This window comes from Eleutherodactylus coqui, chromosome 2 (genome assembly GCF_035609145.1).
Source record: "Eleutherodactylus coqui strain aEleCoq1 chromosome 2, aEleCoq1.hap1, whole genome shotgun sequence".
In the NCBI taxonomy this organism is placed as follows: domain Eukaryota; kingdom Metazoa; phylum Chordata; class Amphibia; order Anura; family Eleutherodactylidae; genus Eleutherodactylus; species Eleutherodactylus coqui.
Window position 1 is genome coordinate 3,567,177 of NC_089838.1, and position 21,876 is coordinate 3,589,052.

A 21,876-nucleotide genomic window follows, 5' to 3' on the forward strand; every position below is an offset into this window, starting at 1 on the left:
ATACTGCTCCCTATGTACAAGAATATAACTACTATAATACTGCCTACTATGTACAAGAATATAACTACTATAATGCTGCCTCCTATATACAAGAATATAACTACTATAATACTGCTCCCTATGTACAAGAATATAACTACTATAATACTGCCTACTATGTACAAGAATATAACTACTATAATACTGCCTCCTATATACAAGAATATAACTACTATAATACTGCTCCTATGTACAAGAATATAACTACTATAATACTGCCCCCTATGTACAAGAATATAACTACTATAATACTGCCCCCTATGTACAAGATTATAACTACTATAATACTGCCTCCTATGTACAAGAATATAACTACTATAATGCTGCCCCCTATGTATAAGAATATAACTACTATAATACTGCCATCTATGTACAAGAATATAACTACTATAATACTGCCATCTATGTACAAGAATATAACTACTATAATACTGCTCCTATGTACAAGAATATAACTACTATAATACTTCCTCTATGTACAAGAATATAACTACTATAATACTGCCCCTATGTACAAGAATATAACTACTATAATACTGCCCCTATATACAAGAATATAACTACTATAATACTGCCCCTATATACAAGAATATAACTACTATAATACTGCCCCCTATGTACAAGAATATAACTACTATAATACTGCCCCCTATGTACAAGAATACAACTACTATAATTCTGCCCCCTATGTACAAGAATATAACTACTATAATACTGCCCCTATGTACAAGAATATAACTGCTATAATACTGCCATCTCTGTACAAGAATATAACTACTATAATACTGCCCCCTATGTACAAGATTATAACTACTATAATACTGCCTCCTATGTACAAGAATATAACTACTATAATGCTGCCCCCTATGTATAAGAATATAACTACTATAATACTGCCATCTATGTACAAGAATATAACTACTATAATACTGCCATCTATGTACAAGAATATAACTACTATAATACTGCTCCTATGTACAAGAATATAACTACTATAATACTGCCTCTATGTACAAGAATATAACTACTATAATACTGCCCCTATGTACAAGAATATAACTACTATAATACTGACCCCTATGTACAAGGATATAACTACTATAATACTGCCCACTATGTACAAGAATATAACTACTATAATACTGCCCCTATATACAAGAATATAACTACTATAATACTGCCCCTATATACAAGAATATAACTACTATAATACTGCCCCCTATGTACAAGAATATAACTACTATAATACTGCCCCCTATGTACAAGAATACAACTACTATAATACTGCCCCCTATGTACAAGAATATAACTACTATAATACTGCCCCTATGTACAAGAATATAACTGCTGTAATACTGCCATCTCTGTACAAGAATATAACTACTATAATACTGCCCCCTATGTACAAGATTATAACTACTATAATACTGCCTCCTATGTACAAGAATATAACTACTATAATGCTGCCCCCTATGTATAAGAATATAACTACTATAATACTGCCATCTATGTACAAGAATATAACTACTATAATACTGCCATCTATGTACAAGAATATAACTACTATAATACTGCTCCTATGTACAAGAATATAACTACTATAATACTGCCTCTATGTACAAGAATATAACTACTATAATACTGCCCCTATGTACAAGAATATAACTACTATAATACTGACCCCTATGTACAAGGATATAACTACTATAATACTGCCCACTATGTACAAGAATATAACTACTATAATACTGCCCCTATATACAAGAATATAACTACTATAATACTGCCCCTATGTACAAGAATATAACTGCTATAATACTGCCATCTCTGTACAAGAATATAACTACTATAATACTGCCCCCTATGTACAAGAATATAACTACTATAATACTGCCCCCTATGTACAAGAATACAACTACTATAATACTGCCCCCTATGTACAAGAATACAACTACTATATTACTGCCCCCTATGTACAAGAATATAACTACTATAATACTGCCTCCTATGTACAAGAATATAACTACTATAATACTGTCCCCTATGTACAAGAATATAACTACTATAATACTGCTCCCTATGTACAAGAATATAACTACTATAATACTGCTCCCTATGTACAAGAATATAACTACTATAATACTGCCTACTATGTACAAGAATATAACTACTATAATACTGCCTCCTATATACAAGAATATAACTACTATAATACTGCTCCTATGTACAAGAATATAACTACTATAATACTGCCCCCTATGTACAAGAATATAACTACTATAATACTGCCCCCTATGTACAAGAATATAACTACTATAATACTGCCCCCTATGTACAAGATTATAACTACTATAATACTGCCTCCTATGTACAAGAATATAACTACTATAATGCTGCCCCCTATGTATAAGAATATAACTACTATAATACTGCCATCTATGTACAAGAATATAACTACTATAATACTGCCATCTATGTACAAGAATATAACTACTATAATACTGCCATCTATGTACAAGAATATAACTACTATAATACTGCCTCTATGTACAAGAATATAACTACTATAATACTGCCCCTATGTACAAGAATATAACTACTATAATACTGACCCCTATGTACAAGGATATAACTACTATAATACTGCCCACTATGTACAAGAATATAACTACTATAATACTGCCCCTATATACAAGAATATAACTACTATAATACTGCCCCTATGTACAAGAATATAACTGCTATAATACTGCCATCTATGTACAAGAATATAACTACTATAATACTGCCCCCTATGTACAAGAATATAACTACTATAATACTGCCCCTATATACAAGAATATAACTACTATAATACTGCCCCCTATGTACAAGAATATAACTACTATAATACTGCCCCCTATGTACAAGAATATAACTACTATAATACTGCCCCCTATGTACAAGAATACAACTACTATAATACTGCCCCCTATGTACAAGAATACAACTACTATAATACTGCCCCCTATGTACAAGAATATAACTACTATAATACTGCCTCCTATGTACAAGAATATAACTACTATAATACTGTCCCTTATGTACAAGAATATAACTACTATAATACTGCTCCCTATGTACAAGAATATAACTACTATAATACTGCTCCCTATGTACAAGAATATAACTACTATAATACTGCCTACTATGTACAAGAATATAACTACTATAATACTGCCTCCTATATACAAGAATATAACTACTATAATACTGCTCCTATGTACAAGAATATAACTACTATAATACTGCCCCCTATGTACAAGAATATAACTACTATAATACTGCCCCCTATGTACAAGAATATAACTACTATAATACTGCCCCCTATGTACAAGATTATAACTACTATAATACTGCCTCCTATGTACAAGAATATAACTACTATAATGCTGCCCCCTATGTATAAGAATATAACTACTATAATACTGCCATCTATGTACAAGAATATAACTACTATAATACTGCCATCTATGTACAAGAATATAACTACTATAATACTGCTCCTATGTACAAGAATATAACTACTATAATACTTCCTCTATGTACAAGAATATAACTACTATAATACTGACCCCTATGTACAAGGATATAACTACTATAATACTGCCCACTATGTACAAGAATATAACTACTATAATACTGCCCCTATATACAAGAATATAACTACTATAATACTGCCCCTATATACAAGAATATAACTACTATAATACTGCCCCCTATGTACAAGAATATAACTACTATAATACTGCCCCCTATGTACAAGAATACAACTACTATAATACTGCCCCCTATGTACAAGAATATAACTACTATAATACTGCCCCTATGTACAAGAATATAACTGCTATAATACTGCCATCTCTGTACAAGAATATAACTACTATAATACTGCCCCCTATGTACAAGAATATAACTACTATAATACTGCCCCCTATGTACAAGAATACAACTACTATAATACTGCCCCCTATGTACAAGAATACAACTACTATAATACTGCCCCCTATGTACAAGAATACAACTACTATAATACTGCCCCCTATGTACAAGAATATAACTACTATAATACTGCCCCTATATACAAGAATATAACTACTATAATACTGCCCTCTATGTACAAGAATATAACAGCTAGCTTTTTCCCAGAAATAATAGATTATTGCTGTAATTGATATCAGTGTAATGTGATTGTTCCCAACAAGAGAAACGACGTAATCCTGTAGATATGATAGCTTTTAATGGCTAACAAAAAAACATGATGGTATAGCAGCTTGTGAACCTTTCGGGTTCTTCTTCAGGATAAAATAGAATAGATCTGAAGAGGCATGAATATTTATAACACACATACTTATGACACGGCACAGATATGGATGTGATTGGTTCGCACTTAAAAGGAATTCTGCAACAGAAAATAAACTTTTTTGACTAGTCACTGATAGCGGAGTGAAAGTTTTATGGTCCCTGAATTACTGTTGAGGGGGGTGGGGGTGGGGGGTGTCGTCAGGCCAGGAATGCTACAAGAGGTACACAAACGTTTCTTATTGGACGCCCCTTCCTGGTCGCAATCCCACTTTGGACAAATACATAGACTCCTTTAGGCATGCGGTGCAATCCACTATACTGGACAAGCATGGAAGGGAAACATTTAATATCAATATGCAGGAAAGAAGGGCCATCTATGCACTTAAGAGCAACAAGGAAATCACCATTAAGCCTGCAGATAAGGGTGGTGCTATAGTCCTCATGAACACATCGGACTACAAGAAAGAAGCAAACAGACAGCTGACGGACACCAGATACTACACTAAACTGAATCAAGACCCGACTCAGACATATGTGAGGGAATTGGGAAGGGTCATCAGAAGCCTGTCTGTGGGCTCCACAAAACTTCTGGACTTGATACCAGAGAACCCCAAGGTGGGAACATTCTACATGCTTCCAAAACTACACAAAGCTGGCAACCCTGGGATTCCGATTATCTTAGGTGTGGGAACCCTCACTGAAGGAATCTCAGGATGGGTGGAAGGCATCGAAAACCAGTGGTGAGAAACACAACCAGCTACTTGCAGGACACCACGGACCTACTGAACAAACTGTCAACCGTACGTCCCCTCCCTAATGGCGCCATCCTGGCCACTATGGATGTGGAATCCTTGTATTTCAACATCCCACACGAAGATGGACTGACCGCCTGCCAGGCGCACCTTGAGGCCAATGGGGTCGCCTCTGACGCAGTGCTACAACTCACAAGATTCATCCTCACACACAATTTTTTCTGCTATGGCAAAGAGATATTCCTGCAACTCACCGGAACTGCCATGGGCAGTAAAATGGCACCGCAATATGCCAACCTTTTTATGACAAAACCAGAGAGTGACTTTCTGGCCTCCTGCCCCAGCAAACCATTCTCCTACTTCTGTTACATTGATGACATCATAATCATCTGGACAAACATCGAACAAGAACTAATAAAATACCATGAAGATTCAATGCATCCCCCCCACCATACACCTGACATTAAGCTACTCGTATACCGAAATCAACTTTTTGGACACCAAAATAAAGATTTCAAACAACTTATTACAGACATCCCTATACAGAAAACCGATTGATCGGCCCACATACCTCAGATGGGGCAGTTTCCATCCTAAACACATCAAACAGTCCATCGTCTACAGCCAGGCCATCAGATACATCCGGATCTGCTCCAACCCGACAGACAGAGAGGAACATCTACACCATCTGAAAAGAACATTTATAAATCAGGGCTACCATCCCACCTCAACTGATGACCAAATCAGCAGAGCCACCAGGATACCCATCAATCACCAGAGCCACCAGGATACCCAGCAATCACCAGAGCCGCCCCGGATACCCAGCAATCACCAGAGCCACCAGGATACCCAGGAATGAACTACTCCAATACAAGGAGATGGAAAGAAACAATCATGTGCCTCTTGTAGTGACCTACAACCCGCAACTAGAGGTACTAAGGAAGACTGCAAAGAAACTCCACCATACCCTGCACAAGGATGACCGTCTGACAACCATATTCCCGGACCCTCCGCTTCTGTGTTACAGGCAACCTCCTAACTTGAGGAACTTTATAATCAGGAGTGCATTGTCCTCTGACACACAAAAAGGAACTTATCCCTGTAATGTAAGGAGCTGTAAGACCTGCTCACATATACTGACTGCGGACAGGATACGGATCCCCAACACACAGCAGGACTATAAGATCCCGGGGACATTCACATGTTCCTCGTGCAATGTTGTGTACCTGATCATGTGCAGTAAATGTCCTGGGGGGCTTTATGTCGGAGAAACAGGGCAAAAACTGAAAGCCAGGATGAGATCTCATCGCCACACGATTAATCACAGAAAGAGAGAATTACCTGTGGCCGAACACTTCTCTAACCGTGGACATGACATAGGAGATATGAGAGTTTTGATATTGAAGGGTGGTTTCAAGTCACAAAACCACAGAAGAATTTGGGAATATAAATTGATAACAACCTTTGACACGCTGAATACGGGGTTAAATTATTCCCCAGGATTTATGGGTGAATGGGAAGTGTGAGACATCTATAGCACAGATAAGACTGCTGGCCAGGTGACCCCCCCCCAACAGTAACTGTTTGTGCCTTGTCATACGTATGTGTGTTATAAGTGTGTATAAATATTCATGCCTCTTCAGATCTATTTCATTTTAGCCTGAAGAAGAACCCGAGAGGTTCACAAGCTGCTATTACATCATGTATTTTTGTTGGCCATTAAAAGCTATCATATCTACAGGATTACTTGGTTTCTCTTGCTGGGAAGAATCACATTTTGCTCTTCTGGCGACAGCGGACCAAACCTTTGTTTTCATGATATCAGTATTATACAGCAACAAGACTTTCTCTGTCTGGTCACCTCGGTCATTCGGTAATTTGGTCCCTGTCCTTTCTGCTCTCTCAGGGTTATGGGAGAGCGAGAGATATTGCTGTATTGTGATCTGCATGGACACAGCAGGAAGCAGAACGTCTTTATGTATGGGTGTAGAGGTGGAGATGCCCAGAGCAGCAGTGACGGTCCCTTGTGCGAGCGCATCTTCCCATTAATGTTCAGCAAGAACTCTGCCGACAAGGTAAGCAGCGGTGCTGCACTGTAACAGCAGGTTTGTTACAGTAGCATCCAGTCTAGACAATCCTCTGATAGAGCAAAAATACACACCAGCAGCACAAATCTCTTTGCTGTCCTGATAGTTTGTTCCAGTGCATCAGATTGTTCATTTCACTGGGGAATGCCTAGACTGCATGCGATTGGAACAAACCTTCAGCTGTTAGAAGAACAAGTCTACACAGCATTGCCGCTTCTGTAATGTGAACACCATCCTTATCAATCTCCCATTCAGTTCTCATTCTCAGCCTGCAAGTTCAAGGTACAGAGGAACAAGGAAGGGACGGGGCGCGTGGTCATGTGGAAAATGGGCATTCGGAACAGCTACACCCTGGAGGCCACGTTCTGCGGGTCGTCATTGGGTAAGCCATCCTGTACTGTACAGTTCATCTCATATACATATATATAGGGCATGTTGGCGTCTAATTTTCAGCCAGTTCTCGGAGACTCTTTACACCAAGCACAATGCCAATACAGCAATTCAGTGATCTCCCAACACAGGACCTGAGATCTGAGCTGTCAATCACATCACAGCCCCGCCCATGAGGAGCTACTCAGCAGAGTAAACTTTAAAAGGAGACCAGTACAGAGTATGTTTTTAATTGAAACTCACAGGTTTTATATAAAAAAGAGAGGGAACCTATATGATTGTACAGGTGCAAAATATTTATTTCATTTATAACCATTTATAACCTGACTTGTACCACATGACATGGCAGACTGATACATTTACATGCAGACAGTAATTTTATTAGAGTTAACCTCTCAAGCGCGGCAGCTGTGCAACACACAGGATATAACAAGACAGGCTTTGTACAGTGCACCTACATAGGACAAAACATGTATGACATTTATGGAGGAGACCAGGATGATATTCAGGCCACAACAAAGGGGTTAGAAGAGGATGTCAACCATTGTTCTGATGAACAGGTGCTGCACAGTCAGCAGAAGAAAACAATGCTGGTACGCAAATTATTGTGTCTGAATGCAGAATTCGCCATTCATTAGCAGGGTTAGGCTATAACAACAGACGTCTAGTTCCAGCGTCATTACATCTAAGACGGAACAGAATGGAGACACTCTACTAGGCAAAACAGTGCAAAGCCTGTATCCCAGAGCAGCAAAAAAGCATCTTCTGGTCAGATGGATCCAGATTTGTTGCACTTGTTTGATGGGAGGTCAGAATTTGGCGCAAGCAGCATAAATTGATGACCCCTTCCTGTCAGCTGGTCAGAACATGTCAGCTCCTCCATCTAATCTGCAGCAACTACAAGACACTTCCTGTCCACATGGGCCCGATATTCCTCCAGAACGATTTCATCACTGAGTGGGATCTACACCACAATGAATCAGTATGGCTCTGAAGACCAAAGGAGTCCAACGCGCTACTAGATGGGGGACTCTAAAATAGCAATTCAGTGCATAGAGTCAGCAGGTCATCCGGTATTCTCAGACTTATTGCATGGCATATTGTCCATTCTGGCCTGTTGACTACCCACAATCCCCACCCATATAAGAACAGTATTTCCATCTTTACATTGGTGCATTCTAAACATATAAAATGTTGCGATCTGTGCGACCAGAATAATGGTGATATGCCTTAAGAGTAGGATAGGATATAACTAGAGATGAGCGAGCATGCTCGCCCGAGCATTAACATACTCGAAAGTACTCGTTACTTGAGCTAGCACCACGCGGTGTTCTAGAGAATTTCACCCTCTCCTCCCTACATGTTTAGCGGCTTTTTTAGCCAATGAACATGCAGGGAAGGCTTTGGCACCTCCTGCTGTGACGTGCTAACCCTGTGCAGTCTATAGCAGTGATTGGCTGGCCGGATCAGGTGACCTCCGAGTATAAAAATTCTGGTCACCTGATGCTCACCTCACAAGAAGGCTGGATTAGCTGAGGGACAGAGCTGCTGTGAATGAGGGAGAGCGTTGGTGTAGGTTAGAAGCAGCGTTTAGGCAGGGATCCATCTGCAAATAACCCAACAGTCCTTTTTAAGACTACAACTCCACTTTTGTGCATCAGCAGTTTGGCTGCCTGGGACCAGTAGTGCACACAAAGCATTCACAAGCATCCCGGCTGTATACTGCATACTGTTACCGGTTCTATATAGTATACTGCTACTGGTGTACACAGACTATATAGGAACTGACAAAACTCCTCTCATTTTTCTATTTGTTTTTGGCTAAAAGCATTTGCATAATAGGCCCGAGTGTTATATAGTGCAGATCGAGAGGACACACCAGAGTGTACTAATTTTACACTGTCTATTTTTGGCTTAAAGCATACGTAAAATACCTCACAGTTTGCGTAGGATTTTGACGCAGTGCATTATACAACGTGATCAACACAAGGGGTAAGGGTCGAGGACGTGGGCATCTGAATGAGGGTGTGGGCAAAGGCTGAGGTCCTGGGCGGGGATAAACAGTGCCTGCTGCTGAGGGATTAGTAGAGCGACGCGTATCTCTCCTCCCCAGCTTCATCTCACATTTTGCAGGTCCGTGTGGTACACCATTATTAAAATCACAACAGTGCCATCAGGTGATGACATGGATAGCGGATAACGCTTCCACTACTTTATCCAACACCCAGTCTTCCACACAGTCCACTCATGCCAACCAATGGACTGCACCTCTGAATCCTCAGACTGCTCCTCCTTCCCCCCAGCCTGGTCACTCCAGGAAAAGGAGAGATTCAGAACAGGCAGACTCCCAGGAACTATTCTCGGGTCCCTGCCCTGAGTCGCAAACAATGGTTCATGAGGCATCTGAGGAGTTTGTCGTGACCTATGCCCAAATGTGGACCTTTCACAGTCCCAGGGTGATGAGGGTGGGGACTTCCAAGTAGTCTCTCAAGAGGTCTTTGTTGATGATGATAATGATGATGATGATGAGACACAGTTGTCTGTCAGTGAGGTTGTTGTTAGGGCAGTAAATCTGAGGGAGGAGCAGACTGAGGATTAACAGGAAGAGCCGCTGGACGATGAGGTGACTGACCCCAGCTGGGTTGGTAAGCCTACTGAAGACAGCACTTCAGGGGGGGAGGCAAGTGCAGCATCAGGACAGGTTGGAAGAGGCAGTGAGGTGGCCAGGGGGAAAAGCAGGGCCAGACCGAATAATCCACCAACTGTTCCCCACAGCACCTGCTTGCAGCAAGCTCCCGTGCAGAGGGCTAGGTGTTCGAAGGTCTGGAGGTTTTTTTAATGAGAGCGCTGATGACCGACGAACACTGGTGTGCAACCTGTGCTGCAGCAAGATCAGCCGGGGAGCCACCACTACCAGCCTGACCACCAACAGCATGCGCAGGCATAAGGTAGCTAAGCACCCGATGAGGTGGAGCGAAAGCCATTCACCACCTGCGGGCCACACCACTGCCTCTTCCTTTGTGTCACATGCTGGCCCTGAGATTCAATCCCCCTCCCAAGGGGAGCGTCTCCTGTCCTGCACACACCTCTTCACCTGCACGATCCTCCACTGCCTCCACCAATGTGTCCCAACACAGCGTTCAGCTGTCCATAACGCAAACATTGAAGCACAAGCGCAAATATGCAGCCACCTACCCACATGCACAATTGCAGAACGTGCATATCTCCAAACTCCTGAGCCTGGAGATGCTGCCATACAGGCTGGTAGAAACTGAGGCTTTCCGCAACCTCATGGCGGCGGCCGTCTTTCATTACGCGGTCCCCAGTCGCCACTATTTTTCTCACTGTGCCATCCCCATCCTACACCAGCACGTGTCACGGAATATCAACTGTGCCCTCACCAACACGGTTACTGGGAAGGTCCACTTAACCACCGACACGTGGACAAGTGCTGGCGGGCAGAGACACTACATCTTCCTTACAGCACATTGGGTCAACCTGGTGGAGGCTGGGAACGAGTCTGACCCTGGTTTTCTCTCACATGCTGCCCACACCGAGGATCGCGGGTCCTGCCTCGGTCATGGTTTCTCCCGCTTAGTATGCCACCTCCTCCAAACCCCACCCCTTCCTCCTCCACCTCTCAACTACCATCTGTGAGCACATCGCCTTCAGTCGTAGCTTGAGGCGCTGCAGCACTGCCTTGGTGAAGCCTCAACAGGCTGTGCAGAAACTCCTGAGCTTAGGTGACAAGAGGCACACCGCCCAAGAGCTGTTACATAGTTAGACGGAGCAGACAGATCTGTGGCTTTCGCTGCTGAACCTCCAACCAGGCATGGTGGTGTGTGACAATGGGCGTAACCTGGTGGCCGCACTGCTGCTTGGCAGACTAACACATGTGCCATGCCTGGCCCACGTGTTCAATCTTGTGGTTCAGCGCTTCTTAAAAACTACCCTAATTTGTCTAAGCTGCTCAGCAAAGTGCGTCGCATGTGCGCACATTTCAGAAAGTCCACCACAGATGCTGCCACACTGCAACAGCGCTTCCAGCTGCCAGTTCACCCACTGTTTGCGACGTGCCTATGCACTGGAATTCAACTTTGCACATGTTGGCTAGGGTTTACGAGCAGCGTAGAGCCATTGTTGAATACCAGCTGCAACATGCCCGTCGAAGTAGCAGTCAGCCTCCACAGTTCTTCACAGAGGAGTGGGCATGGATGTCTGACATCTGTCAGGTGTTAGGAAACTTTAAGGAGTCTACACAAATGGTAAGTGGCGATGCGGCCATTATCAGCGTAACCATCCCGCTGCTTTGGCTCCTGACTAGGTCGCTGCTAAGCATTAAGGCCAACACTTTGCGGATAGAACAGGAAATGTGGGATGACAATACGTTGCTTGATAGCCAGACCACCCTCAGGTCTGTTTCTCAGCGCATATTGGAGAAGGAGGAGGGGTAGAGACTGCTGCCCACACTGCAGTGGGTACCCATGCTACTTCCTTCACATCTGTTCAGCGTGTATGGGCTGAAGAGGAGGAGGAGGAGACTGAGAGTCATCCTCCTGGTGAGGAGAGTGATGTGTTTCAGGCTAGGACTCTGACACATGGCTGATTTCATGTTAAGCTTCCTTTCTCATGACTCTCGCGTTAGACGCATTCTGGCAAGCACGGATTACTGGGTGTTCACTCTTCTTGACCCACGGTACAAGGAGAGCCTTTCCACTCTCATTCCTAAAGAGGAAAGGAGTACGAGAGTGATGCAAAACCACAAGGCCCTGGTGGAAAAGCAGATACTAAAGTTCCCATCTGATAACGCTAGCAGTAGAGGACGTAGTTCAGTGGGCTAACTAGCAGCGGAGACGTGAGGAATGGGCAGCATGTCCAGCGCAGACAGGGGAACACTCTCCAAGGCCTTTGCCAGTTTTATGGCACCCCAGCCTGACTGTGTCACCACTCTCTAGTCTAGGCTGAGTAGGAGGGATCCGAGTAAAAAGATGGTGAGGGAGTACATAGCCGACCGTAACAACGTCCTCCGTGATCCCTCTTTTCCATACAACTATTGGGTGTCAAAGCTGGACACATGACATGAACTTGTGCTGTACGCCTTGGAGGTGCTGGCCTGCCCTGCCGCTAGTGTGTTATCAGAGAGGATGTTTAGTGCTGCTGGGATGATTATTACAGATAAGTGTACCTGCCTGTCAACTGACAGTGCTTACACTTATTATGATAAACAAAGCCTGGATTTCCCCAGACTTCTCTTCTCCTCTGGTGGTAAGCAGCAGAACATAAAGATTCTTTAAGCTGGAACTGGAGAACCATGCACCCTCTATCACCCCCAAAAAGGGAGAAGTAGCTCCGTCTATCCTTCTCTGATCTTCCTCCTCCTCCTAAACCAGCATCTTAGCACTCTGAACAGCCAATTCTTCAGAGGGCCAAAAGGCTCTGTAAAAACAATTTTTTTGGGAGGGCTGCCTCTAGGCTCTGTTAAAACAATTTTTTCTGAGGGCCGCCTCCAGGTTCTCGCCCCCAATTTTGAAGAGGTTCACCACTAGAGTTCAGCAAACGTGCTGGTTCCAGCTTCATACACCAACTGAGTCTAAAGATGTATCCCAGCACAGTGTCCAGCTATCTGACAGAATGAATTGTCCTGGTTTGGCCACTCTAATTTCTTCATAGTACATGCTTTCTTTCCCTGGGGCATTGGTTAAAAAGCCCCTCGGGGAGAGGCAGGGGCTGGGACAGGTGGTAGCTTGCCTGTCGGTGGACCGCCATCTGGATCCCATTAAGCAAGTACGAGCTCTATGTTAAAAAAATATTTCAGGGGTTCACCTGCACTTTTGGTACACAGATCTTTCAGGGGTTCAGCTATATGCCTGGTAAACAAATACCCTGCACTCTAGCTCAAAAAATCTTTCAGGTTCTCACTTGCAATCTTGGTAAAAAAAAAATTCTTTTTAAAATGGGTTGCTTTCTTCATTAAGAATGTAGAATTACTGGCCTCTGAGTCCCCCCTATGCTGGCGTTTGTGGCTAATGAAATGCTGCAATGGAGATAGCATGGGATGGCACTTAAAATCATACATTAATTTGTCTGCGATTTGTCAGCTATGAAGCACAATTTTCAAAGGGTCACACGGCGTACAGAAAGGTATCCCAGAGCAGTGTCCATCTTTGGACACTAATTTCCTTACAGTTCATGCTGTTTTTCCCTGGGGCACTGGTTAACAAGCCCCTCGGGGAGAGGCAGGGTCTGGGACAGGCAGTAGCTTGCCTGTCGGTGGACCGCCACCTAAATCCCATTAAGCAAGTAAGAGCTGTCGCTCAAAAAATCTTTCAGGTTTTTACCTGCACTCTTGGTAAACATATCTTTTGTTTTAGAATGGATTGTTGTATTGTGGAGATGTGTAGAAGTACCGGCATCTGAGTCCCCTTTATGCCCACGTTTGTGGCTCATGAAATTTTGTGGCGGAGGTGGCATGGGATTGGAATTATGATCATACGTTAATTTATCAGCAATTCTCAACAGCATTGTGGGCTATCGCCTGCCCCTTTTAAAGAGGGTCACTGCCTGGCCCTGCCAACCCTCTGCAGTGTGTGCCTCCGGTTCCTCCTCATCCAATACGCACTTATAAATAGACATGAGGGTAGTGTGGCTATCAAGCGAGCGCATGGCATGAGGACAGCTGAACGTAGCTCTGGGAAAACGTTCAGTACGCTGGGGGGATTGGACAGCAATGCCAGCATGTAACCCAGGAGAAGGGGCAGTGGTGTCACCCGCAGGCAGTGATTGGCCTTGGTTGCACCTAGTGTGGTGCTTAGCTAAGATGTGCCAGCACATGTGCCTTGCTGCTTATGGTATGGCCCAACTACATTGTTAAGGGGGTGACCACCAGGCTCTCCCCCCCAATTTGGCTTAATAGTGGGACCTGGGAGCCTCATATGCACCCATGCATGCTGCCCCTGCCTTTCCCTATCCGTTTCTGTGGTGTTTCCATCACTTTCTGATGTGTTCATTTAAATCACACACCCTTCCCTATGCGGAGCATGGGTCACCTTGAAAAATGCTCGAGTCTCCCATTGACTTCAATGGGGTTCATTACTCAGAACAAGTTCTCAAGCATTGCAAAAAGCTCAGCTCAAGTAACGAGCACCCAAGCAGTTTGTGCTCGCTCATCTCTAGGTATAATGGAAAATTTAGGGTCAAGATCTTAAACTAATGCAAAGTTCTTTGTGCTCCTACCACATGTTGCACTCTGATAATGGAAAGTTAGCAGAATTATGAATGCAGCTCTGGATGTGACTGGAGGATAAGCCATAAAGTAACTCATAATCAGTACATGGAAAACAAAGTATTCATTCTATGTAATACTGTAGCTCTTAAAATAATCATTTAATTCAGCTTTGTTATTCTCCATAAATTACAGGTAAACGGCGTGGAAGTCATTTTAGTACAAAGGATCTAGAGTCGTTGGGTTACCATTTCTGTGATACACTTTTAGATTATTGTAACCTGGATCAAACTAAGGTAAGTGGGACGACATCTGTGGGAAATACATGCAGGTCCACAGTACCCAGAGGTGAGGAAACGTTCTGAGACATTAGAGTCATGTTGATGACTGCAGATATATCAGTTAGCTTGCTGTGACCAAAACAACCTCAAACATGTCATTTGCACGTTATAGTATTCATGTCCCAGAGGTAACCTTGCTCTTATAAATAGATGCCCCTACTGCTCTAGGGAAATGTAGATTACTGCAGAGTCGGCTAATAAATATATAAGATTAAAGTATCAGAACTTAAAACACAAGTCTGCAGCCAACTACTGTATTCAGACATAAATTGGTGAATACGTCTTCCTATGTACAAAAAAAACAACTACTACAATACTGCCCCCTATGTACAAGAATATAACTACTATAATACAGCCTCATATGTACAAGTATATAACTACTATAATACTGCCTCCTATGTACAGGAATATAACTACTATAATACTGCCTCCTATGTACAGGAATATAACTACTATAATACTGCCCCCTATGTACAAGAATATAACTACTATAATACTGCCCCCTATGTACAAGAATATAACTACTATAATACTGCCCCCTATGTACAAGAATATAACTACTATAATACTGCATCCCAAGTACAAGAATATAACTACTATAATACTGCTTCTATGTACAAGAATATAACTACTATAATACTGCTCCTATGTACAGAAATATAACTACTATAACACTGCCCCCTATGTACAAGAATATAACTACTATAATACTGCCTCCTATGTACAAGAATATAACTACTATAATACTGACCCCTATGTACAAGAATATAACTACTATAATACTGACCCCTATGTACAAGAATATAACTACTATAATACTGCCTCCTATGTACAAGAATATAACTACTATAATACTGCCCCTTATGTACAAGAATATAACTACTATAATACTGCCCTCTATGTACAAGAATATAACTACTATAATACTGCCCTCTATGTACAAGAATATAACTACTATAATACTGCCCCCTATGTACAAGAATATAACTACTATAATACTGCCCCCTATGTACAAGAATATAACTACTATAATACTGCCCTCTATGTACAAGAATATAACTACTATAATACTGCCTCCTATGTACAAGAATATAACTACTATAATACTGCCTCCTATGTACAAGAATATAACTACTATAATACTGCTCCTATGTACAAGAATATAACTACTATAATACAGCCCCCTATGTACAAGAATATAACTACTATAATACTGCTCACTATGTACAAGAATATAACTACTATAATACTGCCTCCTATGTACAAGAATATAACTACTATAATACTGCCCCCTATGTACAAGAATATAACTACTATAATACTGCTCCCTATGTACAAGAATATAACTACTATAATACTGCCCCTATGTACAAGAATATAACTACTATAATACTGCCCGCTATGTACTAGAATATAACTACTATAATACTGCCTCCTATGTACAAGAATATAACTACTATAATACTGCCTCCTATGTACAAGAATATAACTACTATAATACTGCTCCTATGTACAAGAATATAACTACTATAATACAGCCCCCTATGTACAAGAATATAACTACTATAATACTGCTCACTATGTACAAGAATATAACTACTATAATACTGCCTCCTATGTACAAGAATATAACTACTATAATACTGCCCCCTATGTACAAGAATATAACTACTATAATACTGCTCCCTATGTACAAGAATATAACTACTATAATACTGCCCCTATGTACAAGAATATAACTACTATAATACTGCTCCCTACATACAAGAATATAACTACTATAATACTGCTCCTATGTACAAGAATATAACTACTATAATACTGCCTCTATGTACAAGAATATAACTACTATAATACTGCCCTCTATGTACAAGAATATAACTACTATAATACTGCTCCCTATGTACAAGAATATAACTACTATAATACTGCCCCCTATGTACAATAATATAACTACTATAATACTGCCCCTGTGTACAAGAATATAACTAATATAATACTGCCCCCTATGTACAAGAATATAACTACTATAATACTGCCTCCTATGTACAAGAATATAACTACTATAATACTGCCCCCTATGTACAAGAATATAACTACTATAATACTGCCCCCTATGTACAAGAATATAACTATTAAAATACTGTCCCCTATGTACAAGAATATATCTACTATAATACTGCCCCCTATGTACAAGAATATACCTACTATAATACTGCTCCTATGTACAAAAATATAACTACTATAATACTGCCCCCTATGTACAAGAATATAACTACTATATTACTGTCCCCTATGTACAAGAATATAACTACTATAATACTGCCTCCTATGTACAAGAATATAACTACTATAATACTGCCCCCTATGTACAAGAATATAACTACTATAATACTGCCCCCTATGTACAAGAATATAACTACTATAATACTGCCCCCTACGTACAAGAATATAACTATTATAATACTGCCCCCTATGTACAAGAATATATCTACTATAATACTGCCCCCTATGTACAAGAATATACCTACTATAATACTGCTCCTATGTACAGAAATATAACTACTATAATACTGCCCCCTATGTACAAGAATATAACTACTATATTACTGTCCCCTATGTACAAGAATATAACTACTATAATACTGCCCCCTATGTACAAGAATATAACTACTATAATACTGCTCACTATGTACAAGACTATAACTACTATAATACTGCTCCTATGTACAGGAATATAACTACTATAATACTACCTCCTATGTACAAGAATATAACTACTATAATACTGCCTCCTATGTACAAGAATATAACTACTATAATACTGCCCCCTATGTACAAGAATATAACTACTATAATACTGCTCACTATGTACAAGAATATAACTACTATAATACTGCTCCGTATATACAAGAATATAACTACTATAATACTGCCTCCTATGTACTAGAATATAACTACTATAATACTGCCCCCTATGTACAATAATATAACTACTATAATACTGCCCCCTATGTACAAGAATATAACTACTATAATACTGCTCCTATGTACATGAATATAACTATTAAAATACTGTCCCCTATGTACAAGAATATAACTACTATAATACTGCCCCTATGTACAAGAATATAACTACTATAATACTGCCTCCTATGTACAAGAATATAACTACTATAATACTGCCCCCTATGTACAAGAATATAACTACTATAATACTGCCTCCTATGTACAAGAATATAACTACTATAATACTGCCCCCTATGTACAAGAATATAACTACTATAATACTGCCCCTATGTACAAGAATATAACTACTATAATACTGCCTCCTATGTACAAGAATATAACTACTATAATACTGCCTCCTATGTACAAGAATATAACTACTATAATACTGCCCCCTATGTACAAGAATATAACTACTATAATACTGCCCCCTATGTACAAGAATATAACTACTATAATACTTCCCCCTATGTACAAGAATATAACTACTATAATACTGCCCCCTATTGATGATCTGCTTCTAGTATCTCACCTGTCAGAGACAACTGGAGGAGATGGTAAAGCAGCGAGTGAACTGTAATCCTGAACTCCGCTTGGACTCTGATTCCATCCTTGAAGACGTCTTATCAGATCTTGAGTCCAGGTAAGTTTAGGATCGTCAAGGTTTGTCAAACTTAAGGTATTTTGAATGCAGCTCTGGATGTGGCTGTAGTATGAGGGAAGTTGTAGACTGAAGTGAGAGTCCAGGGCTGTGGTAAAGTATGCTTTATGTATGACGGTTGTCTGTTGATTTCAGCACTGGAGGATCGGACAGCTCCGACTGGAATGGCCCCCCTGCCCATCTGATGGAGCTAGCTAGTAAGGTACATGTATCCAAGTGGTTGGCCATGCAGTATACCTCTTATAGGTGCCAGTATTGTGGTCTTTATAAGGGTGTTTAACCCTTTGACTGCCCCATGTTACACCTTGAAGACCAGGCAGTTGTTTTTCTTTTTACACCGCAACGTTCCAGAAGTCGTAACATTTATATTTTTTTAATCACAGTTGCCGTATGATATAGCCATATCCTCTGCGGGAGGAGTTGTATCTTCTGACTATGTAATGTCTTGTTTAACTTTGATTACTTAATATTTAAATGCGATTGCTGGTACACTACACTACACTACTTATTACTGCAGTATAGTGTACTTTTCAGCATCTCATCGGAGATGAGACCCAGCTGGAGGCAGGAGCTGATAGGCTCACCTTCCTGGCGATCTGGAGGCTTAAATCCATTAGCAGTACGCGATCGCAGTGCCAGTGGATGACAGGAGGAGCTACCTCCCGTGTCACCTGCATAAATGCCGCGATCGCTACTGATTGCGTCATGTAAGAGGTTAATCAGTTGCTCTGGACCGTTAGGTGTCATCAAAAGTCTGGAACCCGGCCCTTCCCTGCTCAGGATTCCCGTTCGGGCCTTTGATTAGTTAATACACAATGCCCTAGCCTAAGGCCCTTTAGTGACCATCATAAAACCCCTATGGCTTGTCTCTATGTGGTGAAAGCCTGGAAGATAGCTTAGAGTAAGAGGAACTTTGCTGCACTTTCTGTGTCAGTCTTCACTATACATTTTTATTGTATTCATAAGCCAGGAAGCTCAGGATGAACAGTGCCACTAAGATAGGGGAAGACTCTAGAGAGGTTCTTAATCCCTCCCGGCCCTAGTGGCATCATATTATTATAATTCGCTCTTTCTCCGATTACGGACAGGTAAAACCACGGAGAAAGCTGCTGAAATCGAAGAGAGAAAGAGATTCTCAGAGGAAACCTTTGGAGAAGATGCTGTTCCCAGATCCGCAGGTAGGGGGAGCTCACATTCACCCCTGGCAGGTGGAGATAAACGGCTTTTGGGCACCTACTTGGCACCACTTACCTACACTGACCTGCGCTACCGTATAGTTACGCCTCCTCTCATATTGCTGTTTGTTTTGCCGTTCTCCCTATCGCATTTCTATGCCCTCTAATTTACCGGAGACACATCAGAAACTTCTAACGGGAAAGGTCAAAGCGAATACACAAGCTGGAAATAATTACCGAGTCGTCACTCATCATCCGCCTAATTGACTCACCTTTATTTGGCATTTCAATAGAGGAGACGTTCCTGCCGTGGCGCTGGCACATTATGCACATTACGTTAATATTATTTTTTACGTCCCCCTCCGGATCCATTCGCGCTGTCGCTGCAAGATTTCTATGTTCTGCAGTTTGTTTCTATGAAGATGAATGGAGACGGTCCAAGTGCTGAGAATTATGGGTATGTTACATGTGCCCACCCTGCCAGAGTGTCCAGGTGGCTGGTGTGGGGGCACTCTGGCTGGCATTGGTTTGTTGGGTCTTGTGGCCGGCAGTAGTCTAGGGAGGCTGTCTGGAGCTGCTTTGACATTAGTTTGAGGAGATTGGCACTGATAGGGGCCCTGTGACAGTTACTTTTATGGGGGCACTGTGGCTGGCACTGCTAGATGAGTGCTGTGGCAAGGACTGTCCTGCGTTACTGTGGTTGGCAGCAGTAATTGCCACATGGGGGTGGCTGGCACTGTTTTTAGGGGCACTGTGACTGGCACTAGTTTGGAGCTCTATGTCTGATACTGGTTTGGGGACATTGTAGCTGGCAGTACTTTGGGGATGCTGAGTCTGGCACTGGTTTGGGACCCTAGCTGGTGCTAATTTAGTAAGCTTGTCGGCAAAACATTGGACTTCTAACAGTGCCACTGTCATGTTGGCACTTTGACAGTCACTATTGTGGGGCACCATGGCTAGCACCGTTAGGTAGGCTGTTTTACTGTCTGCTATGAGGGTTGTCTTGGCACTGTTATTGCAACATCATGGGTGGCACAATTTGGGGGGACACTGTGAATTGTTTTGTTATGGGGCTCTGTAGCTTTCACTCTTGTGGGGTGCCATGGCTGGCACCATTATGGAGGCACTGCTCTGGGGGCACTGTGGCTGGCACTACTGTGTGTGCAGTGTGTCAGTCACTGTTGTGGGGCATGGGCTGGCGCTGTTATGGGGGCACTGTGGCTGTCAGTGTTATTGACCACCCCTGTTACTTGCCCATGAGGTCCAAGGAAGGGAGAAGCATGACCAGACATACTGATATAGTGAGTGGCGGTAATACATCGCAGCCGCCCCTAGAGGGACTCCATTAACGAGCCGCCATTTGTTGTGTCCAGGAAATCGATGAGACTGCAAGACAGAAAGCGCGGATGGCGATTGTAGAGCAGCGGCCGAGCGCAGAGAATGTAAGTATCACTTATGTCTCCATGTTCTACGGATTCGCTATCGTTGCTGTCTGGGTGTATTTGCTATTCAGGAGCCTGGGGAAGCTGGGTGACGACCCCTGTGACAGCGGGATGGCGGCCATATTGGTTGGCTGACACCGGCTGCGGAGCCGCCGTTGAATGCAAATCATAATTTGCAGCAAAGGTTGAAGCCTTACATGTATGAGCAGCCTGGGTGTGCGGGCAGTGCCAGGAGATGCCCAGCCCAAGAGGGACCTCCAGTAGAAGGAGCCGCAGTCCCTTACCAGGTGCTGGAGACACAGGACTCCTAACGTCTGTGGCTTCTCCCCGCGCTCCGAGGCCTCCGATCCTCCATCACTCACAGAACATTAAGCTTCATAGTTAAGCCGCGGATTCTTCCTGCTCCGGGGGATC

The 21,876-nt window shown here is 42.1% G+C and overlaps 1 protein-coding gene across 4 annotated transcripts in view; it reads left to right on the top strand.

Annotated features, from left to right (window-relative positions):
* LOC136610961 (cytosolic carboxypeptidase 2-like) overlaps positions 1-21,876 on the top strand; it is a 120,427-nt gene that overhangs the window by 77,469 nt on the left and 21,082 nt on the right. For 3 of the 4 annotated variants that reach the window (XR_010790202.1, XM_066590173.1, XM_066590174.1), the window contains exons 8-14: positions 7,042-7,210; positions 7,478-7,604; positions 15,030-15,130; positions 18,709-18,827; positions 18,981-19,047; positions 19,934-20,023; positions 21,394-21,462. Coding sequence is in view for 3 of the 4 variants with exons in the window: in XM_066590173.1 (XP_066446270.1) it covers positions 7,042-7,210; positions 7,478-7,604; positions 15,030-15,130; positions 18,709-18,827; positions 18,981-19,047; positions 19,934-20,023; positions 21,394-21,462 (742 nt within the window). In the remaining variant the exon portion in view is untranslated. The remainder of the gene's footprint in view (positions 1-7,041; positions 7,211-7,477; positions 7,605-15,029; positions 15,131-18,708; positions 18,828-18,980; positions 19,048-19,933; positions 20,024-21,393; positions 21,463-21,876) is intronic. The other variant, XM_066590175.1, reaches the window with a different exon arrangement.